General features: G+C 54.1%; 1 protein-coding gene across 1 annotated transcript; it reads right to left on the bottom strand.

The window, feature by feature from the left end:
• Nucleotides 1–631: 631 nt before the first annotated feature.
• DLST (dihydrolipoamide S-succinyltransferase) lies at nt 632–15717 on the bottom strand. The gene is made up of 15 exons (XM_048059798.2): nt 15583–15717; nt 12098–12131; nt 10721–10769; nt 9580–9635; nt 9165–9239; nt 8751–8806; nt 7943–8054; nt 7349–7504; nt 7005–7090; nt 6297–6394; nt 4294–4424; nt 3674–3747; nt 2942–3025; nt 2246–2413; nt 632–1848 (listed from the first exon to the last, which is right to left on the bottom strand). The coding sequence occupies exons 1-15, from the start codon at nt 15649–15651 to the stop codon at nt 1714–1716; spliced, it is 1383 nt and encodes a 460-aa protein (XP_047915755.1). The 5' UTR covers nt 15652–15717; the 3' UTR covers nt 632–1713.
• Nucleotides 15718–20541: the final 4824 nt, after the last annotated feature.

Below are 20541 nucleotides of genomic sequence, written 5' to 3'. Positions count from 1 at the left end.
GAGTTTTCCCTGAAAAGAGGCTGCCTTCACTCCTAGCTGGAAAGGGCAACCCTTCTCTGAAGCTGATGTCAGAAACGGAAAAACCCTACCACAATCCAGGAATGATTTCTTAACGCCCCAGCAGGGACAGCTCCCTGGGAAAGTGCTGCTAGCACCACAGCTGAGAGACAACTTTAGCTTTACACCTCCTTGACCTTGCCTCCTTTCTCTCTTTCCAACCCCTTGATACCCTTTGTCTCACTTTCATGCCTTACAACACTTGTATCAGGGAAAAACTGACCTGGCTCCAGCTCCGTACTTGTCCTGAACCATGTCCCGGTTCTCCCTCTTGGCCCTCGTGCCATTTAGCAAATGCTGGGATTTCCTTGCTGTCCGTAAAGGTTCTGGTGCTAGACCGGGAAAATGATGACTTCCAGGCCCCAAACCTCATCTTTACTGGGAAGAGCCACTTCTGTGCCAGAGGGTTTGAGAACAGGAGAGTTCAGTCAGAGAAGCCTCAATTTACTGTCCCCAGCTCCCATTCCCTCTCACCATCAGGTACCAGGCTGCGTACGCTGCCCTGGGGAGGCTGCCGATGCCCGAGGCCTCGCCCCAGACCTGGCTCTCCTCCTCACACACACCCCACCTCGCAGTCGTTGCCCAGTTTTATTTTGTTTAAAATCCGCCGTGTTAAATATTTTAGTTACAAGTTCCGTGTAGAGAGGGTACGAGTAATAGACTCCGCAGGCACTAGCGACCCCCTCGCTCCCCCGTACATGTGTGCGCTATTGGATTAAGGACTGCCCCCCTCCCCCCCAAACCAGCAGCCTCGGGCTGGGATATACATTACACTTAGAGGCCTGCCCCCCCAGCTCCCTCCTCGCTGGTAGAAGGCCGAGCCCTCGCACGCAGGAAAACAGCAGTCGGACCCACCATCAGTGTGCTGTGATTCCAGGACAGCTGCTGGGGGCCGGTTCTTAGCCGAGTGTCGGGCAGGTAATGGTGAAAGGGTTGCCCCCCCACCCCCAGGAACAGTGCTACCCCCCCCAGAGATCGTGTGCTCTGTCCCCCCGGCCAAGAACATTCTTGGCCAGGCTGGAGAGAAACAAAATCTCCACGGGAAAGCAGGGGAGACGTAACCACCGCGTTCCTGTCCGAGGTGGGAGTGTAACTAGGGCACTGCCAGAGGCATGACACCTACCTCAGCCCTGCTCTGATCAAAAACTCTGCTGCAATCGGCCTAGGGGACCCCAGACTGCCCTTGCAGAACAGACGAGTGTGAAATATTTTCAAGCAAAACAGGGACAGAACAGCAGCCTTTCCTCTCCTCCCCCCCCAGGAACCTCAGTGCTAGGAAATAAAGCTGAACCTGCCTCGGAGGGGCAGGGAAGGGTACCCTAGCACAGCAGCAGCAAGCATTTTCCAGTGGTATAGGACAAGCTAGAGGTGAGAGGTTGGTGCCACGAGGGAGAGGACGCCATAGAGACGGTTCCGGAAAGGCAGTGCCATTCGGTGGGCGGCCCACTGCACAGCAGTCCTCGTGAGAGACTGAACCATCCTTGAACAGAACAGGAAAGGAGGTAGGAGCTATCCTCGCGATCCCCTCTGGGACACCTCCGATCTCGGGGGAGGGAGAGAGACTGGAATGACCCCTGCCAGTTCCTGAATGCCCTGCGTCGCCCCTGCTGGTGCCGCGGCCCTGCCCTGGGTGGGTTGCGTGGGGGTGGGGCTGCTCTACAGGTCGAGCAGCAGCACGCGGGGATCCTCCACCGCTGCCTTGATCTTGCGTAAGAAAGTCACTGCCTCTCTGCCGTCGATCAGCCGGTGATCGTAGGTCAGTGCCACGTACATCATGGGCCGCACCTCGATCTGAAGGGGAACAGCGAGACGGGCGTTAGCGTGCTCAGCACCTGCCTGCCTGGCGCCCTCCTCTGAATTTGGGAGGACCTGGCTTTTTCCCTGTCCTGAATCAGGGGCTCCTGGGAGCGTCCTGCCTGGCACTGCACACCGCACAGGACTCGGTATCTTTCTGGACAAGCAGATTATTCAGTCGTCCCCCTTACAGATACGGCAAGGCCCCTGCACACCTCAGGCAAGTACCAGGGCCAACCAAGCAGCCCTTCATCCATTAGCCTCTGCTCCTCCTTCACCGTAAAGCCTTGTAGAAAGTGGCATCTCCCCCTTGGAAAAAGCATGTGGGCTGTGGTCCTCAGCCCTCTGAGCCCTCCCCTCTGCCCACGGAAACCTCCTGTGCAGCTCTACTTACTTTGCCTCCAACAGCCACAGGCCTGTCGAAGATGGCATGCATGCCCAAGATAGCAGACTGGGGTGGGTTGATGATAGGCGTCCCGAAGAGCGACCCAAAAACCCCTCCGTTGCTGATTGTGAAAGTGCCGCCATCCATGTCTTCGATGGCCAGTTCATTCTTCCGTGCCTAGAAGAAAGGCAAGGTCTTAGAAGGCCACTCACATCACAGAAGACAACGGACAAGGGTTTGGATATTCGCCCTCTCCAGGAATAAGTGCTGACAGCCAGAGCTTCCCTTACTAATTTGTTCAGCTGAAAACCAGCATAAATTACTTGAAAGTGAATTCTGTTTTTAAACCCGAACATTTCTGTCTTTGGGGAAGGACTTTCCTGCCTTTGATTCCAACTCCTGTTTTTGCAGAAGACTTCACAACCCAGGGGAGTTCAGCCTTGGCCTCCAAAGACAAAGGCGAAGACACACCATGCCACTAACACAGAGCTGCCCTTCCAGAGGCCTCAAACAAGTAGACAGATCTGTCCTGTAAGGCACGGCACGGCTGCAGCTGTAACCGGATCACTCCCCGCAACACAACTCAGTGTGTTAGAGGTCAGAGATGACACCACACAGGGACTGAATCAATTCATGCCTGTCGAGCACCCTCAACTCCTTCCCTTCCTCCCAACCCTCTCCAAAACCACCTCCAGCTTTACTTACCTTCTCCCCCAGCTCATAGATAGCTCGCTCTATGTCAGCAAAATTCATATTTTCTACATTCCTAACGACAGGAACCACAAGACCCTGGGGGGAAGCAAAGTGCACAATCAGCACATTCAGGGCAGTGACAAACAGAACTGCCGCTGGGCAGGAGCCTGGCCTCAGCCCACAGCAGGTGGTTGGCACAGCCGCCTCGCGCCCTGCCAGCCCGTCAGGAAACCTGGCACGGCACCCACAAAGGGCCCGCAGAGTAAATCAGACTTCATCTTTGCATAGAAGCCCACCACAGACAGGACTGTTCATATCCCAAATCAACATCCATAAAAGCAGGTGAGACGATGGGAAGGGTTCAGCCGTCACTCTTCCTCTGGGAGAAGAGCGCAGTCCCTTTGTGCAGGACCTCCCCATGACTTCGGGAGCAGTGACAGTCCTGGCCAAACCTCTGCCTTACAACAGAAACAACTCATTCAACATGCGCATCTCCATCCCACACTCTCCCTGGACAGGAAAATATCTTTGAAGCAGCAATATGATTTATGGAAATGGTGGGACAGTACAGTAGGGTTAGTCCAAGGACACACCTAGATGAGCAGTTTCATCAGTTTCTGCTGCAGTGAAGCAGTGAAGTTTCTGCTGCAGTGGAGCTCAAAGCTGAGTTGACTCAAAGCGAGCCAATAACCGTCCTAAGCCTGAGACTGTAGGGAACACGGCCAAAGCATCCAAGGTACCTACCCGGGGAGTTGCTACAGCAACGCTGATGTCCACGTAGTCCCTGTACACAATCTCTTTGGTCGTGTCATCAATCACTAAGAGACAAAAAAAGGTAAAGCTGTGTTACACGTACAGCACCCAAGATTGAGAGCTCAAAAGGCCAGAAATATCTATTAAATCGTAACAACTTGCTCATCTCTAGCTCGAGCGTAACTCCGGAGAAGACTGAGCCTTTACTGCTCCTGCAGGAAAGGTGTCGGGACGGACAGAAGGCAGGTCAGATAGATCAGTGCCCTTCGGACATTGCCTTGGTTATTCTCCTCTTCTGGGTTTGAGCAAAGACCTCTGGCAGTCCCCAGGAACTGCACTGCACCTATAGCAGCTACACCAACCGGCACGCTCTGCCTCTTCAGGCTGGGTGAACACCTAGCATGCACAGCCCCAGCCCCGGTCCTGGCAAGCCCTTGCTAACAGGGCTCTTGGCAAGGTGTCATCTACCTCTGTTAAGTGGCATTAGCAACATCAGGTGCAGCCCAAGGGACTCTGTCCCCCTCTTCCCTGTGTATTTGACCTGCTTGTCCAAGCTAGTAGCCCTTGACACTGGCAGGATGTGCAGCTCTCCAGTGAGGGTCACCACTCACCTGCATTCACAACGGGCTGGTCCTGCAGAGCAAAAGCTGAAGCTTTCACAAAAGCTGACATGAAACCTAGTTTTAGGTTGTGCTTTTTCAGGAAGGGATCCTTGTGTACAGCTCTCATCTCCCGGATGTTGCTGCAAAACAGATTACAACAGTGGTCAGTAGGGAGTCCATGAAAACATCGTTCCCTTGCTCTGTAATATATCTCAGTGCCACCCCAATGACTGCAAACCTGCACTACCAACGGGAAAAACCCCAGTCTCCTGAAAAATCCTTCAAATGTCATAGATGAAATGGGCTGAGGCTCTAAGGCCCCTGCCAAAAGATCTAACAGGACCTGGTCCAGGACCATAAACAGAACAGGATTAATCCGCGTGAGCTGTACTGCCAGGCGCCCAAGCAAGATGAGGCACGGTGTATTTCCTGCTCAGGCCCGATAAAGCTGCAGACATCCCTGCTGATCCTCTGGAGCCACCACTGCTGGTACCAGCACGGCACTGCAGATGGCAATTCCAGCTGTGTCAGGGCTGACCCTGAAGAGTAAACGAAATGGGAAATGCCAAGAGAAGAAGAGATGCAGGCAACGAAAGAGGCAAAAGACTTCAACCGCTGCACAAGTCCAGCACCAGCCAGCACAATAACGCCTCTGAACCCCACTCCCTGGCTCCAGGAGTTGAATGAATATAAAAGAAACCTTCCCAGACGCTATGCCAGCAGGTGCTAGTTCACCCACAGTCCTCAAGCAAGTAAGCCATGTTTCCCCACCGCTCATATTTATTAGAAATGAGAACATTTACAAAAAGTCACCCAAGCAGTGGCTATGAGCTCTGCCTCTTCTAGGCTAATCCAGATGCTGTGGAATTGCACGGTCCATCCCTCCCGCCTCCAGAGACCTTAAGTCTTTGAAGAGACAGTTTCAGCAAGGGGCAGGGGTCTTTGTGGTTTAGAGTGTTTGTTTTCCTGCACCTAACCTTGTTTAGGGCTAGGATTACTGCCCAAAGACATTAGTGCCTCCCAAGACACAAGGACTGCAGCAATGAGGAGGAGGTTTGCTCTGAAAGTGGCTCATTAAGGCTTCCTCCTTTCAGACGCTGACCCCCCACGGGAAGCAGGAGGCCCCAGCTCAGGCCCTCACGAGTCGACAGCACAGCAATCAATCCAAACCAGATTACCAGATGCAACGAGAGCCCCAGGCCAGCGTAAAGCGACACCTCAGTGAGGCTCATAGAGGAGATAAAGCTGCAGCACTTCCCCTCCAATCAAGACTATTTTGCCAACCTTATTGTTCTGAGACCCAAATATTTACATGTTTTGTCTTAAGGAGCAGAATAGGATTTCACAAGGCAATTTGATTTGGGCACAATTTCCCCTTAATGCACTGTAACATAAGCTGCCCACCCTCCAAAGCCATTAGTGTGCTCAGCCCATGCAAGCACTTGAGTCAGGAGACCCCCACCTGCCAGGAGGGGAGGGGGAAGGATGCTGGTCTGTCTCTGGAAAGCTGAACCATCTGACAGCAAGGGCCTCAGACCTGTGTAATGCCCATCTGAGAGGCCGGTGAGCCCCAGGGAACCACTTCATGGGAGGCCAAATATGCCCATCTCCAAAAAAAGTAACCTGGTGGAGGGGCAGAAAGCAGGTGATACACTTGGTGTCTCCTGGTAGCCACTCTACAAGTGACACCAGTTACTCCTGCTCTTCTGCTCAACATCTACCAACGCTCAACCAAGAACCACACAGATGAGGAACTGAGCTGCCCCTTTAACAAGCAGCAGATGACTCCCAAGGAACGGGACCCTCAGGAAGCTGCACGCCCCTCCTACTGCAACACCACCATAGCCCTGACGAAGATGTACAGGCGGTGGTACTCACCTCAGGAAGATGTCCCAAAAGATGTATTGTCAGTCTCCCCAGAGGGGATCAGTAAGGTCTTGGCTGCTATTTAAAGACAACTGCCTGCACCCGTTTATCCCAGTATAGGGGAAAACAGAAGGTCTGCTCCTCACCTCATATCAATCTCATTGAAAGTGGTGAGCATGGCACAAGTGTTCTGAGCCTCCTTCAGCCGCTGAGCAATACGCTGACGCATCCTATTCATTTTCACCTGAAAATTAAACAGAAATAAGCAGAGGCTCCCTCAAGTTCATACAAGAGACAAAACACCCAAGAAACTCAAAAGACTCTTCTTCTCGCCACCTTGCTGATCAGAAATGGGGTTAAGGTTTTCACCTCAGGTCTCCCTGAGGAACACAACAGGTTGAGGAGCTGCCCATTTCACTATGGAGCTGCCCGTTCAGACCTGTGTTCCTCAAACTCCAAGCACGGTTAAATTTCCAGCACGAGGCTAATATGAGAAGAGCAAGACAGCTAAGAAAGCAGGCTGCTCAACCCAATTTTCTTAGGAATGCACAAAGCATCTGTAGCACCCTCAGGCCCTTGCTGAGGGCTTGTGGACAGACCAAGCAGACCGCATGGAGCCGTACGTTCTCTACCAGCAAAGCTCAGGATGAGACTTTTGCCTAGAACCAAGATCAGACCTGGCTCTTTCTCCATCCCACCTCTAAGTGGTGCCCTCACACAGAGCATTCCCCAGTCCTGCCAAGCTGGGTGCGAACAGGTAGATACGGCCCCATCCCCGAGTTCACAGCTCGTGCGAGAACAAGGTGTCACCTGGCAGCAGGAGCAGCGGCAAGGCCCCTAATCCCGCAGCTTACCCTGTGCTCTGATCGGGCACCTTTGCTGGGCGCTGCCTCCCCAGGAGGGGCTGCCACTGGAGCTGCAGCCGGCTTCACTGCAGACACTGAGGGCAAAGAAGACATCAGTCAGAAAGGGAAGCCAGGGCCTGGAGAAAATGCTCGGGAGCCCCATGTTAAGCAACAAGGTGCATAAGCAGCTGCAAACTGGGCCAGGCGGATTCCAGGCATAGCTGAGTCCTCCAGCCTGCAGCATCCAGAGCAATAACACAGGGAAGCTTTCACACTAAGTGCCAGCCTGTTAATTGCTTTTAACCTTACGAACTCTCCCCAAGGAAAAAAGGAGAAAGCAGCTGTTGCCTCACCTGGTTTGCTGTCGATGGGCTGAGCTGACACAGGCGGCACTGGTGGCATTGTAGTGGGGATTGGTGCTGCAGCAGGGGGAGGAGCAGCTGCAGCTACAGGTTCAGGGGCTGCAGGAGGAGGAGGGGCTGCTGCTGGTTTGGCCTTGGCAGGAGCAGCTAAAAGACAAGGAAGAACAATCATCGTAAGAGCAACCACGGTTTCTATAGTCAGGGATCTGCGAGTCCAACCAACCTGATAAAAGTTAATCCTCTGACAAATTGCCTGTATGTTCTCAACACTGGAGAACTGCTAGGAGCCCCCACAGGAGGATCCCATGGAGTTTTAGATCTCCTCACCATGCAGGAGACTGGATGGCAAAGAGAAGAGGGTGGAGAAGAGAGTTGTGTCAGGGGAATTCTCAGCTAATTTTAGCCTACTGCTGCCGTTTCCTCCAGAGGGAGCAAAAGGCAAGTTTTCCCCTCAGAAGGGCTACAACTATGCTTTTTCTTTTTTTCTGCCTCTATCAGGATCCTTCCAAATGCCTGGCTTCTGTCTTCAGAAAAAGACAGGTTGAAATATGAAAGCTCTGTGCAAGTTATATATGCCTGACTTACCTCCAGTTTTCCTGAGTTTGAACAGAGGTGTCCCCCCTTCCACTTTGCCGCCGTCAGGTACCAGAAGGGCTTCGATCACACCAGCTGCTGGGGCTGGAACTTGCACCGATGTCTGCAAAATGGAAAATCTTGAGATTCCCCCAAATACTTGATGGGGAACGAGTGCCCAAGTAAAGATGCCGATATGCACAGATACACATTGTAATCTGGCACAGACAGCCCCTCTGTCTTGCACCATTTCCACCAGTTTGCACAGCCTCCACTGGGACTTTGTGCCAGTACTTGGAGCTGTAGGAGATGCTGGCAGTAGAATGCATAGCCTGATCTTCCTGCCCCGGGGTACAAACCAGAACTGATTGTATTACTGCCAGCATCCTCCTGACAGCAGCACTGGAAGCAGAATGTGGCCGGGAGTTTAGCAAGAACTTCAAAACCTAGGAGTTCTTTAAGGGGCGAGTACATTTAAAGGCTGAATTTAAAAACTGTCTGAAGACATCCCACGGCTCTGCAGATTTCTGTTTAAACACAAACAGGTTTCCAAGCTTCAAGCACCCAAGTGGGAAGAAGGAGTGGAATCACAGCTCCCACAAACATCAGCACCATTGATGCTTATTCAAATGCATGAGGAGGGAAGAATTATCAAACAACTCTCACTTAAGGCACAGCCAGATTTCATACTAAGTGAGAAAAGCTTTTCTCTGTGAAGGGGGCAGGAGAGACAGGCAGGGCCTGCAGGCTCGGCTGGAGAGGAGCCATACAGGGTACTCACTACAGAACTAGAAAAAGTTTTGGTCCAGAAGACTCCTACCTTGTCTGTTTCAATCTCACACACCACTTCATCTTCCGCCACTGTGTCTCCAACAGCTGAATGACAGATACGAAGAGCTCTGTGAGGAAGGAGGCTCCAGCCTCCCCCTCGTAACCCACAGCAGTCTCCCACTAACCCAGAATTTTCTCATGCCAGTTCTCCACAACTTCTAAAGAAAAGTCTAACTCAACCTGCTGCAGAGTCCGATTCCAGTTTAAACACCTCCCTTCAACATCACCCAGGACAGAGGTAATGAAGCAGTAACTGCAAACCGAAATTAACCTTAACTACCTTGTTTGTCACAGGCTGAAGGACACAGAGCAGGCTCTCAGCCAGTGAACTGCAGTCCACCCCTGAGCTTTCCAGTGCAGAAGCAACGCTGCTGAGAATCGCAGGGAAGAGGTAAGTACTTACCTTTCTCCCACCTGACATCTCCTTCTGTGACTGACTCTGCAAAGGCTGGTGTGTTCACCGTAACCACGTCATCCCCTGTGAGAGAGACAGACAGACAGACTGGAACACATTCAGAGCTCAAAACGTTTGGCACTGCTTTATTTGTGTCACCAGGACTCTAGTAGAGCTGGCAGGTCAACAGACATCAAACGTTAGCCTTCTTACTTCAACATCGATTAAGATTTGAACACACGAGAAATTCCCACCTGGCCAAATATCACACTGTGACAGAAACACCAGACAAGAGCTTTAGGGCCCAGAGGCAAAAACTCAGCCACCACTGAACCACAAGGATGGAAAAGGCAGCTTCAGCTGTTGTCAGAAGAGCAACAGATAGCACAAGAGTCACCTCTCTGACTCCTGACTTCTTACTTACTATGTACTGCTGTGGTTCTGAAGTAACGGACAGCGAAGACACTGGAGCTATTTACTCTGCAGAGAGACAGAGAAAAAGATATGAACACAGAAGAAAAAGTACATTCCTCTGGAGGCTGCCAGCCCCAGTCTCAAAATTTACATTTGCTTGTTTAACTGATCTGAAGGCTGCTCAGCTGTTCGGATGTATTTGTTCCAAGAGACTCCTACTTACTGGTTGGAGGTGCAACAATCCCACTAAGAAGCAAGGAATAATTCAGTTTACAATCACTAATGCTGTAAGAAATTCAGTGAGAATTGATATTTATGAAATCTTAATTTAGGGAGCCAGCCCAACAGATCTGCTGTAGTTTAAATACCGATAAGAGGCTTACCTAGCCATACACCCAAGATGAGCACGAGGAACCATTTTTTACCTCTAGATCGGGACTGTCATGCCTACAGAAGTTGCTAGATTGCTCCAAAAAATAGAACGCGCCATTAATTGCCAACGTCAACACAGCCAAGAGACAGCTGCTTCCCTCCACCACGTCCCCTCACAGGGAGCTGGCAATCACAAGCGTTCAAAGGATTTTTTTTTTATACCTACTCACACTGTATTTGGAAACCTGAAGTAAAAATGCTTTAGCTTTCCTCCAACACAAGCTGCTTGGTGCAAACAGACCAGTGTTTCAAGCTCTTATGGATGCGCTCTTAAGGTAAAAAACGTACCTGGGGAATAACCTGACTACCTCAGCAGTGCAAACCTTGTCGTGTCACTAAGAGCTCCCCGAACCATCCCACTTCTCCCGCAGGAGACCACCTCTTCCTGCATCTAGCAGCAATCCTACCACGATGCCACCATAGAGCAAAGGTTTATAGTCAGATAAACACAGGATAGAGACTCATTTATCACTGGTCTCCTCATTCCTGCCCCTATCCTACCTTGCAACCTACTTCCAGACAGACCTTATTTTCTTGAAATGTGCCACAGTTTCTGACCTGCAAAAGCTAGAGAGCCCAGATTTTTCTAGGGCTGGCTCCACGCTCCTATGAAGCGCACGGGGATTTTAAGACAGCTGACTATACTCAGCCTCCCAGTTTCCAGGTCTTGTCAGGGCTAGAGCAGCCTCTACATATCACAACTTTCTGTGGATACTTACACGAGCTTCCTGCTGTTGGTGTAGGCCAGTCCCTGGCTGCCAGCCACACCTGTGAACGAGAACGGTGTTACCCCACGGGAACATCACCCAGCCCGGGGACGCTCTTGTCAGCAAAAAATAAACAAAAACTGCAAAGGACACCACTATCCAACCTCAAAGAAACTTGGGACTAAGAGGGGACATACGGCCAGATAGAGGCACCTCAGCAAACCTGCCCAGAGCCTGCCAAGAACAGTGGCCTTGTCTTCACTTCGATTTAAAGAGATGGGGAAAAAACAATTCAATCTTGACCTCAGAGCTAAGAAGGATAACTCTGGAAAAAAGCAAACAAAGCAGCAGTTACCCCGGTCAGAACAAAAAGATAACAGCGACAAGGGACATCCCCAGGACTGCTAAAGCCCCCGTTGCTGGTGAGTTATCCCCAGGGTTAAGGGGTTCCTGACAGCAGCAAGGCATCAGGCCCCTAAGAGGTGCTCTCAGCAGCCCTCACAACCGCACGGAAGGATAAGGAGGACAAAACCCACAAAAATGGGGCGTAGGGCCAAGCAGCAAGCCACTGGCATCCCTTTCTATTCGCCACCTGGCCCAAGAACGCTTCTTTTTTGAAGCCCACGATAGGGAATGTAGGTGCACCGCTTGTCAGAGTTTCATGCACCTCGATGCCCCCTCCCACCCAACTCGCGTTCCCTGACGCTGCAAGTTTTGTTACGCCCTGAACTCCCGTCCTTTGCCTCTGTCAGGGCACTGGGCATTTTTCCAGGCTGATCTGAAAGAGAATCAGCATAGCAATTGGAGAACATAATTATCTCGATTACACAGGGCCAGGAGGATTTATTTGATTTTTAAAAGAGGTGATACAGCGTTGACACCACCCCCTACTAAAGAGCTAATAATCCTGGAACTCTATAACCAGAAAGGTCAGCAGATGTAAGTGATTTCTCACAGCAGAATCAGAAGCGAGTGATGTAATCCGACATAAAGGCAGTACAACCAGAGAAGAGAGCTCTGGGAAAATGCAGTTTAAGTACTACAGCACTTCCCAGGCACACGAGCTTTGACATTTCACTTAGCATTCACCCATTGTTTCCGAAGCGGTTTATTAGAGGGCTGGTCTTTGCAACAGCGTGTTTCCAGCACCGCAGTGCCTGAAATACAATGCTGCTGCTGTAAAGTCTTCACCACAGCCGAACGGATCGGGTGGCATTTACGCTAGGCAAGGGAAGGCACTCACATGGGAACGCAGCGCATGCATTTCACCAACTGCTTCTTCGTTGTATGATTGATAGACGTAACCCCCAATCGAATCTCCTCTCATTTTCCATAACCAGCTCTGTTCTGGCTAGGTAGCTTGAAAGGAAACAAAAAGGTAAGACTCACCAGACAGAGAGCATCTTGCCAGAGTGCAGTTCCCCTGCCAGAGAGAAGAGGAACCATCAGTATCACGAAAAGGAGGCCTGCCCCGGGAGGGCTTGGGCTTTCCCAGGAGACGCGGACCAGAGACGGGACCCACCGCTCAGGGTCCAGGCACGCCACCTTCCCACAGCACGCTGGGGGGGAGATGGTGACAGCACCTACACCTGGGTGCTTCCCTGCGGAGTGACATTAAGCCTGAGAGACTGGGCTTTCCCTTGTAGCTCCTGCTGCTCCGACCTTGGCCTGCACACATCCCTCTTCAAGAGGGAACACATTTCTAAAGGCCCATTCACCAAGCTTGCTGTGAATGGAAGGTCAAGGGTAGCTACCGGGTATAATAAAAAGCTATTCCAAGATGTTTAATCCTACAATCAGAGCATCTGACCTGTAGCATCTATTTTTCAGTTACTGGTTTCTTTGAAGGCCACAGAGCCTTTGAACTGCAGAAGGCCACAATTTCCCTCGATGGTACAACTCCTCCTGCCATCTGTGAGCCAGGAATCCCACCTTCTGGTGACCTTTCCCTTCACGCCCAGTAATCATTGACTGCACTCCTAGGTCAGCATAACATTCTTCAAAAGTAAAAGACATTTCAAGATAACCTGGTTTCTTTACCCGCTGCTATTCTACCTTTTGTTGGTATTGAACCTGCAGATCTGGAGAACCTAGAAATTCTTTACAAGCCATAAGGAAAAAACTCTCTGTAACCATGACTAAAATGCAGTCGGCTACGGTTTGGAACCGCAGCTGCTCAGCAGCTCAGAGCACCCTCATCCAGCAGGAAATACAGAGGGTAAAAATTAGACTTCATTCAGGTCTTCAGTTTCTGAAAGGAAGTTTGCGTAAAAACCCCAATTTCAGCTTCACCAGAGCAAGCAGGGTAGGACAGAACTGAGCTGAAACACCAAAGTTACTTTTAGAGATGCGTGGGAGCACAAACATGGAGGCCCAAAGAGATGCTTAAACCTGCCACACCACCTGCAGGGCTGTAGACTGCAAAAGCACGTCCAGCGAACACTTGGCACCGTCAGAACGACCAGCAGCTCCGGACGGGCCCCTCCGCAGTTCAGTTATCCAGACCCACAGACAGACGTGGCTTCCCAGATAGTAACTCCGTTATCTACGGGCTGCGGCCAGCTGTGCTGAGGACACCCGCAGCCCGGCTGCCGAGCCGGTGGGGCCTGCCTCGGAAGGAAACGAAGCTGCATTGGGGTCCAGCAGCGTCCGCAGAGCCAGCCCTGCTGGGCCCGGCACGACAAACGCCACGGTAACGCCGTTTGGTCGGGAGCCCAGCGCCCCGTGATCCTCAGCGCTGTACCAGCACCCGTATTGATCAAATCCTGCCCGCGCTCCGCAGCGGCCCAGATAACGCGAGGTTAATCGCAAATAAAACTCCAAGCAGCCTGAGCTCACCTCTATCCATTAATGTTTCCCTGGGTGCTTTATAAAGTTGTAAAGGTAATCCTGGCATCTCAGGCAGTAACTTATTAAGAAAGAGGTACAGCCTTAGTGAACGTTTACTGTAAGGTTAGAAAAACAGCTTAGAAGGTCTGTGCTAAAATAGAGGGCTGGGAGAAAACACATCTGTGGTTCTCTTCCAGGAGAGGTGCCAAGTCTGTGTTGCACAGTCACGGCAAAATTAAGGAAAAAATTAGTGTCTCTCTGCCCTTCTGCCTTCTAGCTAAGTGAGGGAAGAGCTGGAACAGGAGGAAGAAGCTACTAACGAAGGACGCCGAGACTCCTGCGTTCCGCAGAACCGCCGCGTGTCCATCCCTTAACCACAGAGTGCCAGCACACGCAGCTCCGAGATGCCCAACGGGGCTGTTTCCCGTTCCTTTTTTCCCCTGAAGGGATCACTGTGATTGTACCTGCTCCTGAAATCACCTGGCTAAGCCTGCCCTGCATCCGATCCCGGAGCTTCTTCGGAGGAAACAGCAGCACGCAGGTCTTGCTAGCTGGCGTCGGCGCCCTGGGTCACTCTCAAGTCACAGCGTTTGCCTGGAGAAGCCTCGGCCTGATCTGCTAGCGCCTCACGCACCAGGCGATTAACTTTTCCCCCCCAGTTTCACGTGACTTCTCAGAACTGCTTTCACACCGCTATGTCAAAGTGACCCCGGCACACCGCATCCCGGCCACACCTTTAAGGAGCTGTCTCCTTCCAGCGGGTCACTTCACGGTGACATAAGCCACGGAGTGCACCTGCTAAAGCGGCACCCCGCGTGCTACCAACCTCTTCTGCAGTGGTGGAAGGAGGCAAGGACCCGAACTCAACAGGAGCGTACAGTTCATGTCACAGAGCCAAAACGGGAGCCCAGCTCTGACGACAGGCAAAGCAGCAATCAGTTTGCCAGCCCCAGCTTCCCCAAAGCCACGCGGCTGCTGCTTTAATGACAAGGATGAGCGCAAACCACTGCCCCACAGGAGACCCTCTGCGTGTCTTCTGGGGGCTTTAACACAGCTACGCACAGCGTGGCTGGGCAGGTGCAAAGACAGACCAGGGGTAACAACACAGAGCGGGCAGGGGATGCAGTTAACAGGACAACAGGTGACACTCCTCCAGCATGGGGAGAGGATCAGAGAGGGAGGAAGTTTTTATAAACTTGTCCCCAGATAAACAGGACTCCACTGTCCCAGCTCACAGCTCCTGATCAAAGCCCCCTGCTTCAGAGCAGCTCGTGGCTGGACTTGTTCAGGCCATCCTTCAACAGCTGCCTGCCCCCGGCAGTGCCTCACACCTCCCCGACTCCAGCTCGATACAGGAGCGCAGAACCTCCCTCCTCTTCCAGGAGAGCACCCGGGTTCAGCCGTCCCTTCCCCGCCGGTTCCCGCTGACTCCGCCGTTCCCCCGTCCGCCCCCCACTTCCGAGTTTCGCACGCGCCCATTGTCTCCGCTTCTCCCGGCGGAGCCGTGCCAAGATCTGGCGTTTTTGGAGGGTTTCAAAACACCCCGTGCCACCGGCCAGCACTCGCTGCCCTTGTCCCTGCCCCGGTGGCGACCAAGCCGCTTCCAGCTCCAGGGGGCAGGCGCCGCTACGCCCAGCCACCCGGGTGCGCCGTGCCCCCGGCTGGAAGGTGCCGACGGCGCTGCGCACCCGCCGGACCCGCGCCGCAGACGCGCGTGGGGCGAGGGCCGGGCGGAGGCCCGGAGCCCTCGGAAGCTGCCGGCCGGGAGCAGCCCCGGCTCCGGGCCTTCACCGCGCCGCGGGGCGGCGGCCCCGGGGGGACACCCGGCAGGCACGGAGCCGGCCCCCAGGGGGACAACCGGGGCGGCGAGGGGGGCACGGAGTGACCCGGGTGCTCCCGGCCCGGCCCGGCCGCCGCCGCTCGGGGCCGGCCCCGGGCGCGTCCCGGTGCCCTTGGCGCCGCCGTCCCCGCCCGGCCCGGCACCACCGCCGCCCTCCTCCCTCCCTCGGTTCCCTCCCTCGGTCCCCGTGTCCCCGCGGCCGTACCTGCCGCAGAGCGCGCAGCGAGCGGCCCAGCGCCCGGCCCAGGCAGCGGGACCGCCACAGCTGCAGCATCGCGGCGGCGGGAGCCCGAGGGCGGACGGCGGAAGCAGGGCCCGGCGCGAGGGGAAGTGCGCGGGGCGGGGCGGGGGGAGGGAACGGCGCGGGGGGGCCGGGGCCGGGGCTGGGGGAGCGGGGCTGGGGCCGCGGGGTAGGGGCAGGGCCGCGGGGCTCAGCCCGGGTGGTGCTGCTGCGGACGGCAGCCGCTGGGGCGTTGCGTGGGTGAAGCAAGGAGCCCATCTCGCCGCTGCAATCAGAGAAATAAATCTGCGCATAAGCCCCGCTCCTCGCGTACAGCCTGGGTGTTGGAAGTGTATAAGCACGCCCAACCTTCTGGTTTCTGCCTGCTCCCAGGCAGGGAGCCGTTTCTGAAAGAATCACAGGATCATCGAGGTTGGAAGAGACCTCCAAGATCATCTAGTCCAACCTCTGTCCTAACACTAACAAGTCCTACACTAAACCATATCACTAAGGGCTACATCTAAACGTCTTTTAAAGACCTCCAGGGATGGCGACTCAACCACCTCCCTGGGCAGCCCATTCCAATGCCTAACAACCCTTTCAGTAAAGAAGTTCTTCCTGACATTCAACCTAAACCTCCCCTGGCGCAACTTTAGCCCATTCCCCCTCATCCTGTCACCAGGCACGTGGGAGAACAGACCAACCCCCACCTCGCTACAGCCTCCTTTAAGGTACCTATAGAGAGCGATGAGGTCTTCCCTGAGCCTCCTCTTCTCCAGGCTGAACAACCCCAGCTCCCTCAGCCGCTCCTCGTAAGACTTGTTCTCCAGACCCCTCGCCAGCTTCGTTGCCCTTCTCCGGACTCGCTCGAGCACCTCCATATCCCTCTTGTAGCGAGGGGCCCTACCCAAAGAACTCATTGCGGTGTCCAAAAAGTACCTTGGGAAAGCCATAAAAGTCTGTCTGGCAATCAGGCATCTCCCAAGGAGCCAGGTCTAGATTACGCATACATCCTTAATTTAGCCATTGGTTAATAATACATCATTGCTAAACTGCAACCTTCAGAAGAGTCTCCTAATATAAGTTTGCAATGAATATCCTCAGTGTGATTTTCAAAAAAAAGGTTGAAGAAAAATCAATAGGGTGTAGTCTCTGAGGCTTCAAAGATGTGCTGACAGCTCTAAAGCAAGGCAGCTGTGCCAGGAAGGCTCTCTGTCAGGGATTTCTCCGTGGTCTGTCTATAGAGGGCTGATATCCTTGAGCAAGGCCACCCGGTGTCAACTGCTTCTAACCACAGCCGCCTGCCTACCAAGTGAATAAAACAAGCATCACGGTGTTAGTTAGGTGTGTGGAGGTGAGTTAGACGGAGACCTAGGAAGGGTAGGGGCAGCTCGGTTTTGTCTAGCTCCAGGGAACTTCCACCTGCTCCTCGCCTCCTGCGCTGAGCATCAGGCAGATCGGTCCTGGGGGTGAGGTTGGGATGTGCTGGCGGTAGGAATGCCTCTGACATACCCTACAATAAACAAGGTACTGAATTTGGCTGCTTTTCCTATGTTGTTCCACTTCCCAGCCATTTCCTACATCGCAGACCCCCAGTATCCCCATGGCAGGGGATGCTAGAAGAAACTGGGCGCTTTCAGCAGGAGTTGGGTGGCACCTGGATCTCCACACCATAGACACCACTTGTGCCTGGTGTATTTGCGTCATCTCACAAACAATTCACCATCCTGGGTCCTGGATGGGGCCTCCAGGCCAAACCACAGCTTCCCAACCCTCTCAAGGTGGTGCTAGGCGGTGGGACAGCCCTGCAGGTGTGCATGGAAGGGGCTGGTCAGAGCTCTCTGGGCCAGAGATTGCCTCCGCGTGAGCCCCAGCTGCGACCAGTCCCTTGGCTGCTACAGCACCGCCAAGCCCCCGGCTCCCCTGGGATGGCAGAGCGCGGCAGGCGTCACCCAGCGAGCATCGCCCTGCTCTGCCACGAGAGAGGCTGGGGACCGCCGGACAGAGCAAGCCCAGCACTGGTGCTGTGTCTGTAAGCCTGGGAGACAGCTGAGCAGGGTGGGAGCGGAAGGTGGACGGACCCCTGGACCTCCATCTGCATATTCAGGAGTCATTCCCAGCCGGTTGGCTGCCTCCAGCCACCTCACTCCCTCTTTAAAGGACCTGAGCACAGCGGGAGGACGCACCGGGGTGGCCTCTCCGGCATCCCACAGCGCCCAGCACGCTGTCCTCAGGGCTCCCCGTGCCCGGCCGGCCCAGGTGAGCGGGGCAGAGGGGGGCAAGCAGCTCGGGCTGGGGTCCTTGGATAGAGACGGAGGGGATGGGGCAGCTCGGGGGGGACTGGCAGCGCTGGAGGGGCAGCAGGCTGCTCTGTGCCTGGCTCTCCCAGCGAGGGGCGGCTGGGGAGCCCACATGGGGTCGCTCCCATTTCGGGGAGGACATGCCTGGTTGCTTTTCTGAGTAGCTTTGTCTTGCTCCTTCGGTTCAGTTCAGTCTTTTTCTTCAGTTCAGAGGAGCCTCAGCTTCTTTTTAGTATTTCGGAAGACAGCGCTGGTGAAGGCTGGCTGTAAGAGCACCCATCTGTTAACTCGGCAGGGAAAGGGCTCCGTCAGTGGGAGCAGTTTGTGTGGGGCAGGACCTCCTGGGTAGGACATTTTGGCAGGTTCTGGATCCAGGGCAATGCCTGGAAGCCCCTCACCTTCAGTCCCCTCCTGTCCTCCGTCCTGGGGCTTCCCGTGCCTGCAGCAAATTGGAGCCTCTCCTTGGGGCTGTGGTGGCCAGGGACTGTGGGTTGTGCTCCCACTCCCCAAATCTGCGTGGGGAGGCAGCAGCTCAGGTGCTGGAAGGCTTAGCCAAGCTGAGGGCTCACTGGCAGCTCTGAGTCTGTGGGGAATCCATTGCCCTGGGTTCCCGGGGCTGGAGAGCTTCAGAGTAAGGAGCTGGCAAGGTCCCTGACCCTGCTTTTGAACACAAAAGAGATGAGGAGTCGTGACAGAGCAAGTGCCAAAAGGTGTTTCTGTAACAAAGATGCATCAAAAAGCGAGGCTGCAGGACGAGCTCTCTTGTGCCCATGGCACGTGGAAAGACTTACGAGTGGATGAAAAATATGAATACATACATTTGCTGTGTGCCTTTGCTGAAGGCAGCTGGTAGACCAAGGAGCAGCACACAGTGATCCTGAGAGCTGCCAGCACCCCAGCCTCGTGCAGAGCAAGCAGTCAGACCGCTAGGAAAATGAAATCCTAATGGCTGGGAGGGAGCGGAGACAACACGGGAGAGCAACAAACTTTGTCAGATAACCCAGAAAATGCTTGGTTTGTCAAGACTGGAGCTGGCTGAAGGGACACGGACGAGCCCTGTGGCAGAGAGGCTTAAAGACCTCTTGAGCCAAAGGCTGGTGGTGAGCATTGGCAGGGGTGGGTGCCCTCGGTGCTGGGCGTTGCTGGGAGGGTGCAGCGGCGCTGAGCTCAAAGCTGGCTGCAGGGCTCGGGGCAGCGGGATTTAAGTCAACAGTTCCCTCTGCGCAGAGAGCTGCCTCTCCAAAGGATGGAGCAGCAGCAGGGAGAATTCAGAGGGGAGTGACAGAGGAGGTGAGCCGTGTGTCTGCGTGGTACTGAGATGACAGGACGGTGTGATTTACAGGGGAGGCAAGCCTGAGGACCCACACTGGGGTGATGAGTCGTGATGTGCAGTTTACAAAAGGTAGAGCTACTCTCCCAAACACCGGCCTGGACTAAAGGGCCGTTCAAAGAAAGGCAACCTGCTATAAAACAGTGAGTAGAAACATTTTCTACACTGCTCGGTAGCCTGGGGGACTTGCTGTAGAGAGAACAGTCATGGGACAGGAGATTAATGGGATTGAAAATGATCAGACATTTCTGGGCATAGGAAAAAGAATCTCTGGCACTTTAAAGATGCTTGGAAAAGACATAAACCATCCTACCTCAGGTATGGAAAGCTACTGCTAATTAACGTGGTTGATGAGGAAACATCCCACAGGGATTTTTACTCCGTAATGGCCCAGGATGTGAGCTTTCGCTCCTCCTTTTGCAAAGCTGTCAGAACAAGCGAGTGGAGGAGGTGGCTGCCCGTCTGCACTCAACATGACAATTTTAAGCCTGGGGCTGCTGGCTCAGGAGTTTCCTTCTTCCCCGGTAATCCCCATCCTCACCCCTTTTATTCTGTGTTTTAACAAGCCCTTGGCAGCACCGTGCCGTGGTAGCCTCACCATCCCAGCGGTCACACCGCGCTGTCCCTGTCCCCAGCCCCTTGCCGCGCCCCTTCCCACCAGCCCAGCCCCGTGGGAGGCAGATGCTGCCCATCTCCGCGCCCTTGGGGCTCTGGGAGCTATGTTCCATGAATGCCTCCACCGGGGCTGCTGTCCCTGTGCCCGGGCACCCTGCCAGTGCCCGGGAGCACCTGAAACCACCTTTGCCCAGGCGCACCTGGAGGAGGGCTCTGTCTGGTGCTCACTGCCCTCGTACCGGAGTCCACCAGCCCAAAGGGGAGTTTGCCAGCGGTGAGCTCCCTTTCTGCTTATCTGCCTGAGCCCGTGCCTTGCACGTACTCCCGAGGCTCCCGTTTCCTTGGGGACAAGGGAGATGTTTTGTATTTAAAGCCATTGCAGTGTTGATGGAGAAGCTGAAGTCTAGGCACGGTGAGACAGATCCCCAACCCCTCCCAGGGACATGGCTGTGGTGCAGGAAATCCTTGCTGTCGGGCACATCCAGGGCCAAAATGTTTGAAGTGGGCTTCAGGCACCGTAAATGCTTGCTGTCAGCAGCCAGCAGCCTGCTCATGTGTTTTACAGCACCTGGAGATTTTTGCATGTCTCATTCCCCTGGGTTTTGCAGGGGATTTGGGATGCACTGGGAATCTGGGAGGAAAATCTCTGTCCACGTGCATGGAGGGCGGCTGTGTCCAGTCCTGCCGAGTGATGTTTCT

This window comes from Anser cygnoides, chromosome 5 (genome assembly GCF_040182565.1).
Source record: "Anser cygnoides isolate HZ-2024a breed goose chromosome 5, Taihu_goose_T2T_genome, whole genome shotgun sequence".
In the NCBI taxonomy this organism is placed as follows: Eukaryota; Metazoa; Chordata; class Aves; order Anseriformes; family Anatidae; genus Anser; species Anser cygnoides.
Note: the sequence above shows the minus strand (reverse complement) of the source record. Positions and strands in the feature narration are given on the sequence as shown.

Excerpts from the sequence above, each read along its gene's own strand:
- DLST (XM_048059798.2), bottom strand. The coding sequence starts at position 15,651 with ATGCTGCAGCTGTGGCGGTCCCGCTGCCTGGGCCGGGCGCTGGGCCGC. Across the intron at positions 10,770-12,097 it reads GGCAAGATGCTCTCTGTCTG|GTGTGGCTGGCAGCCAGGGA; the intron begins GTGAGTCTTACC and ends TCTCGTTCACAG. Across the intron at positions 6,395-7,004 it reads GTGCCCGATCAGAGCACAGG|GTGAAAATGAATAGGATGCG; the intron begins GTAAGCTGCGGG and ends TTTAATTTTCAG.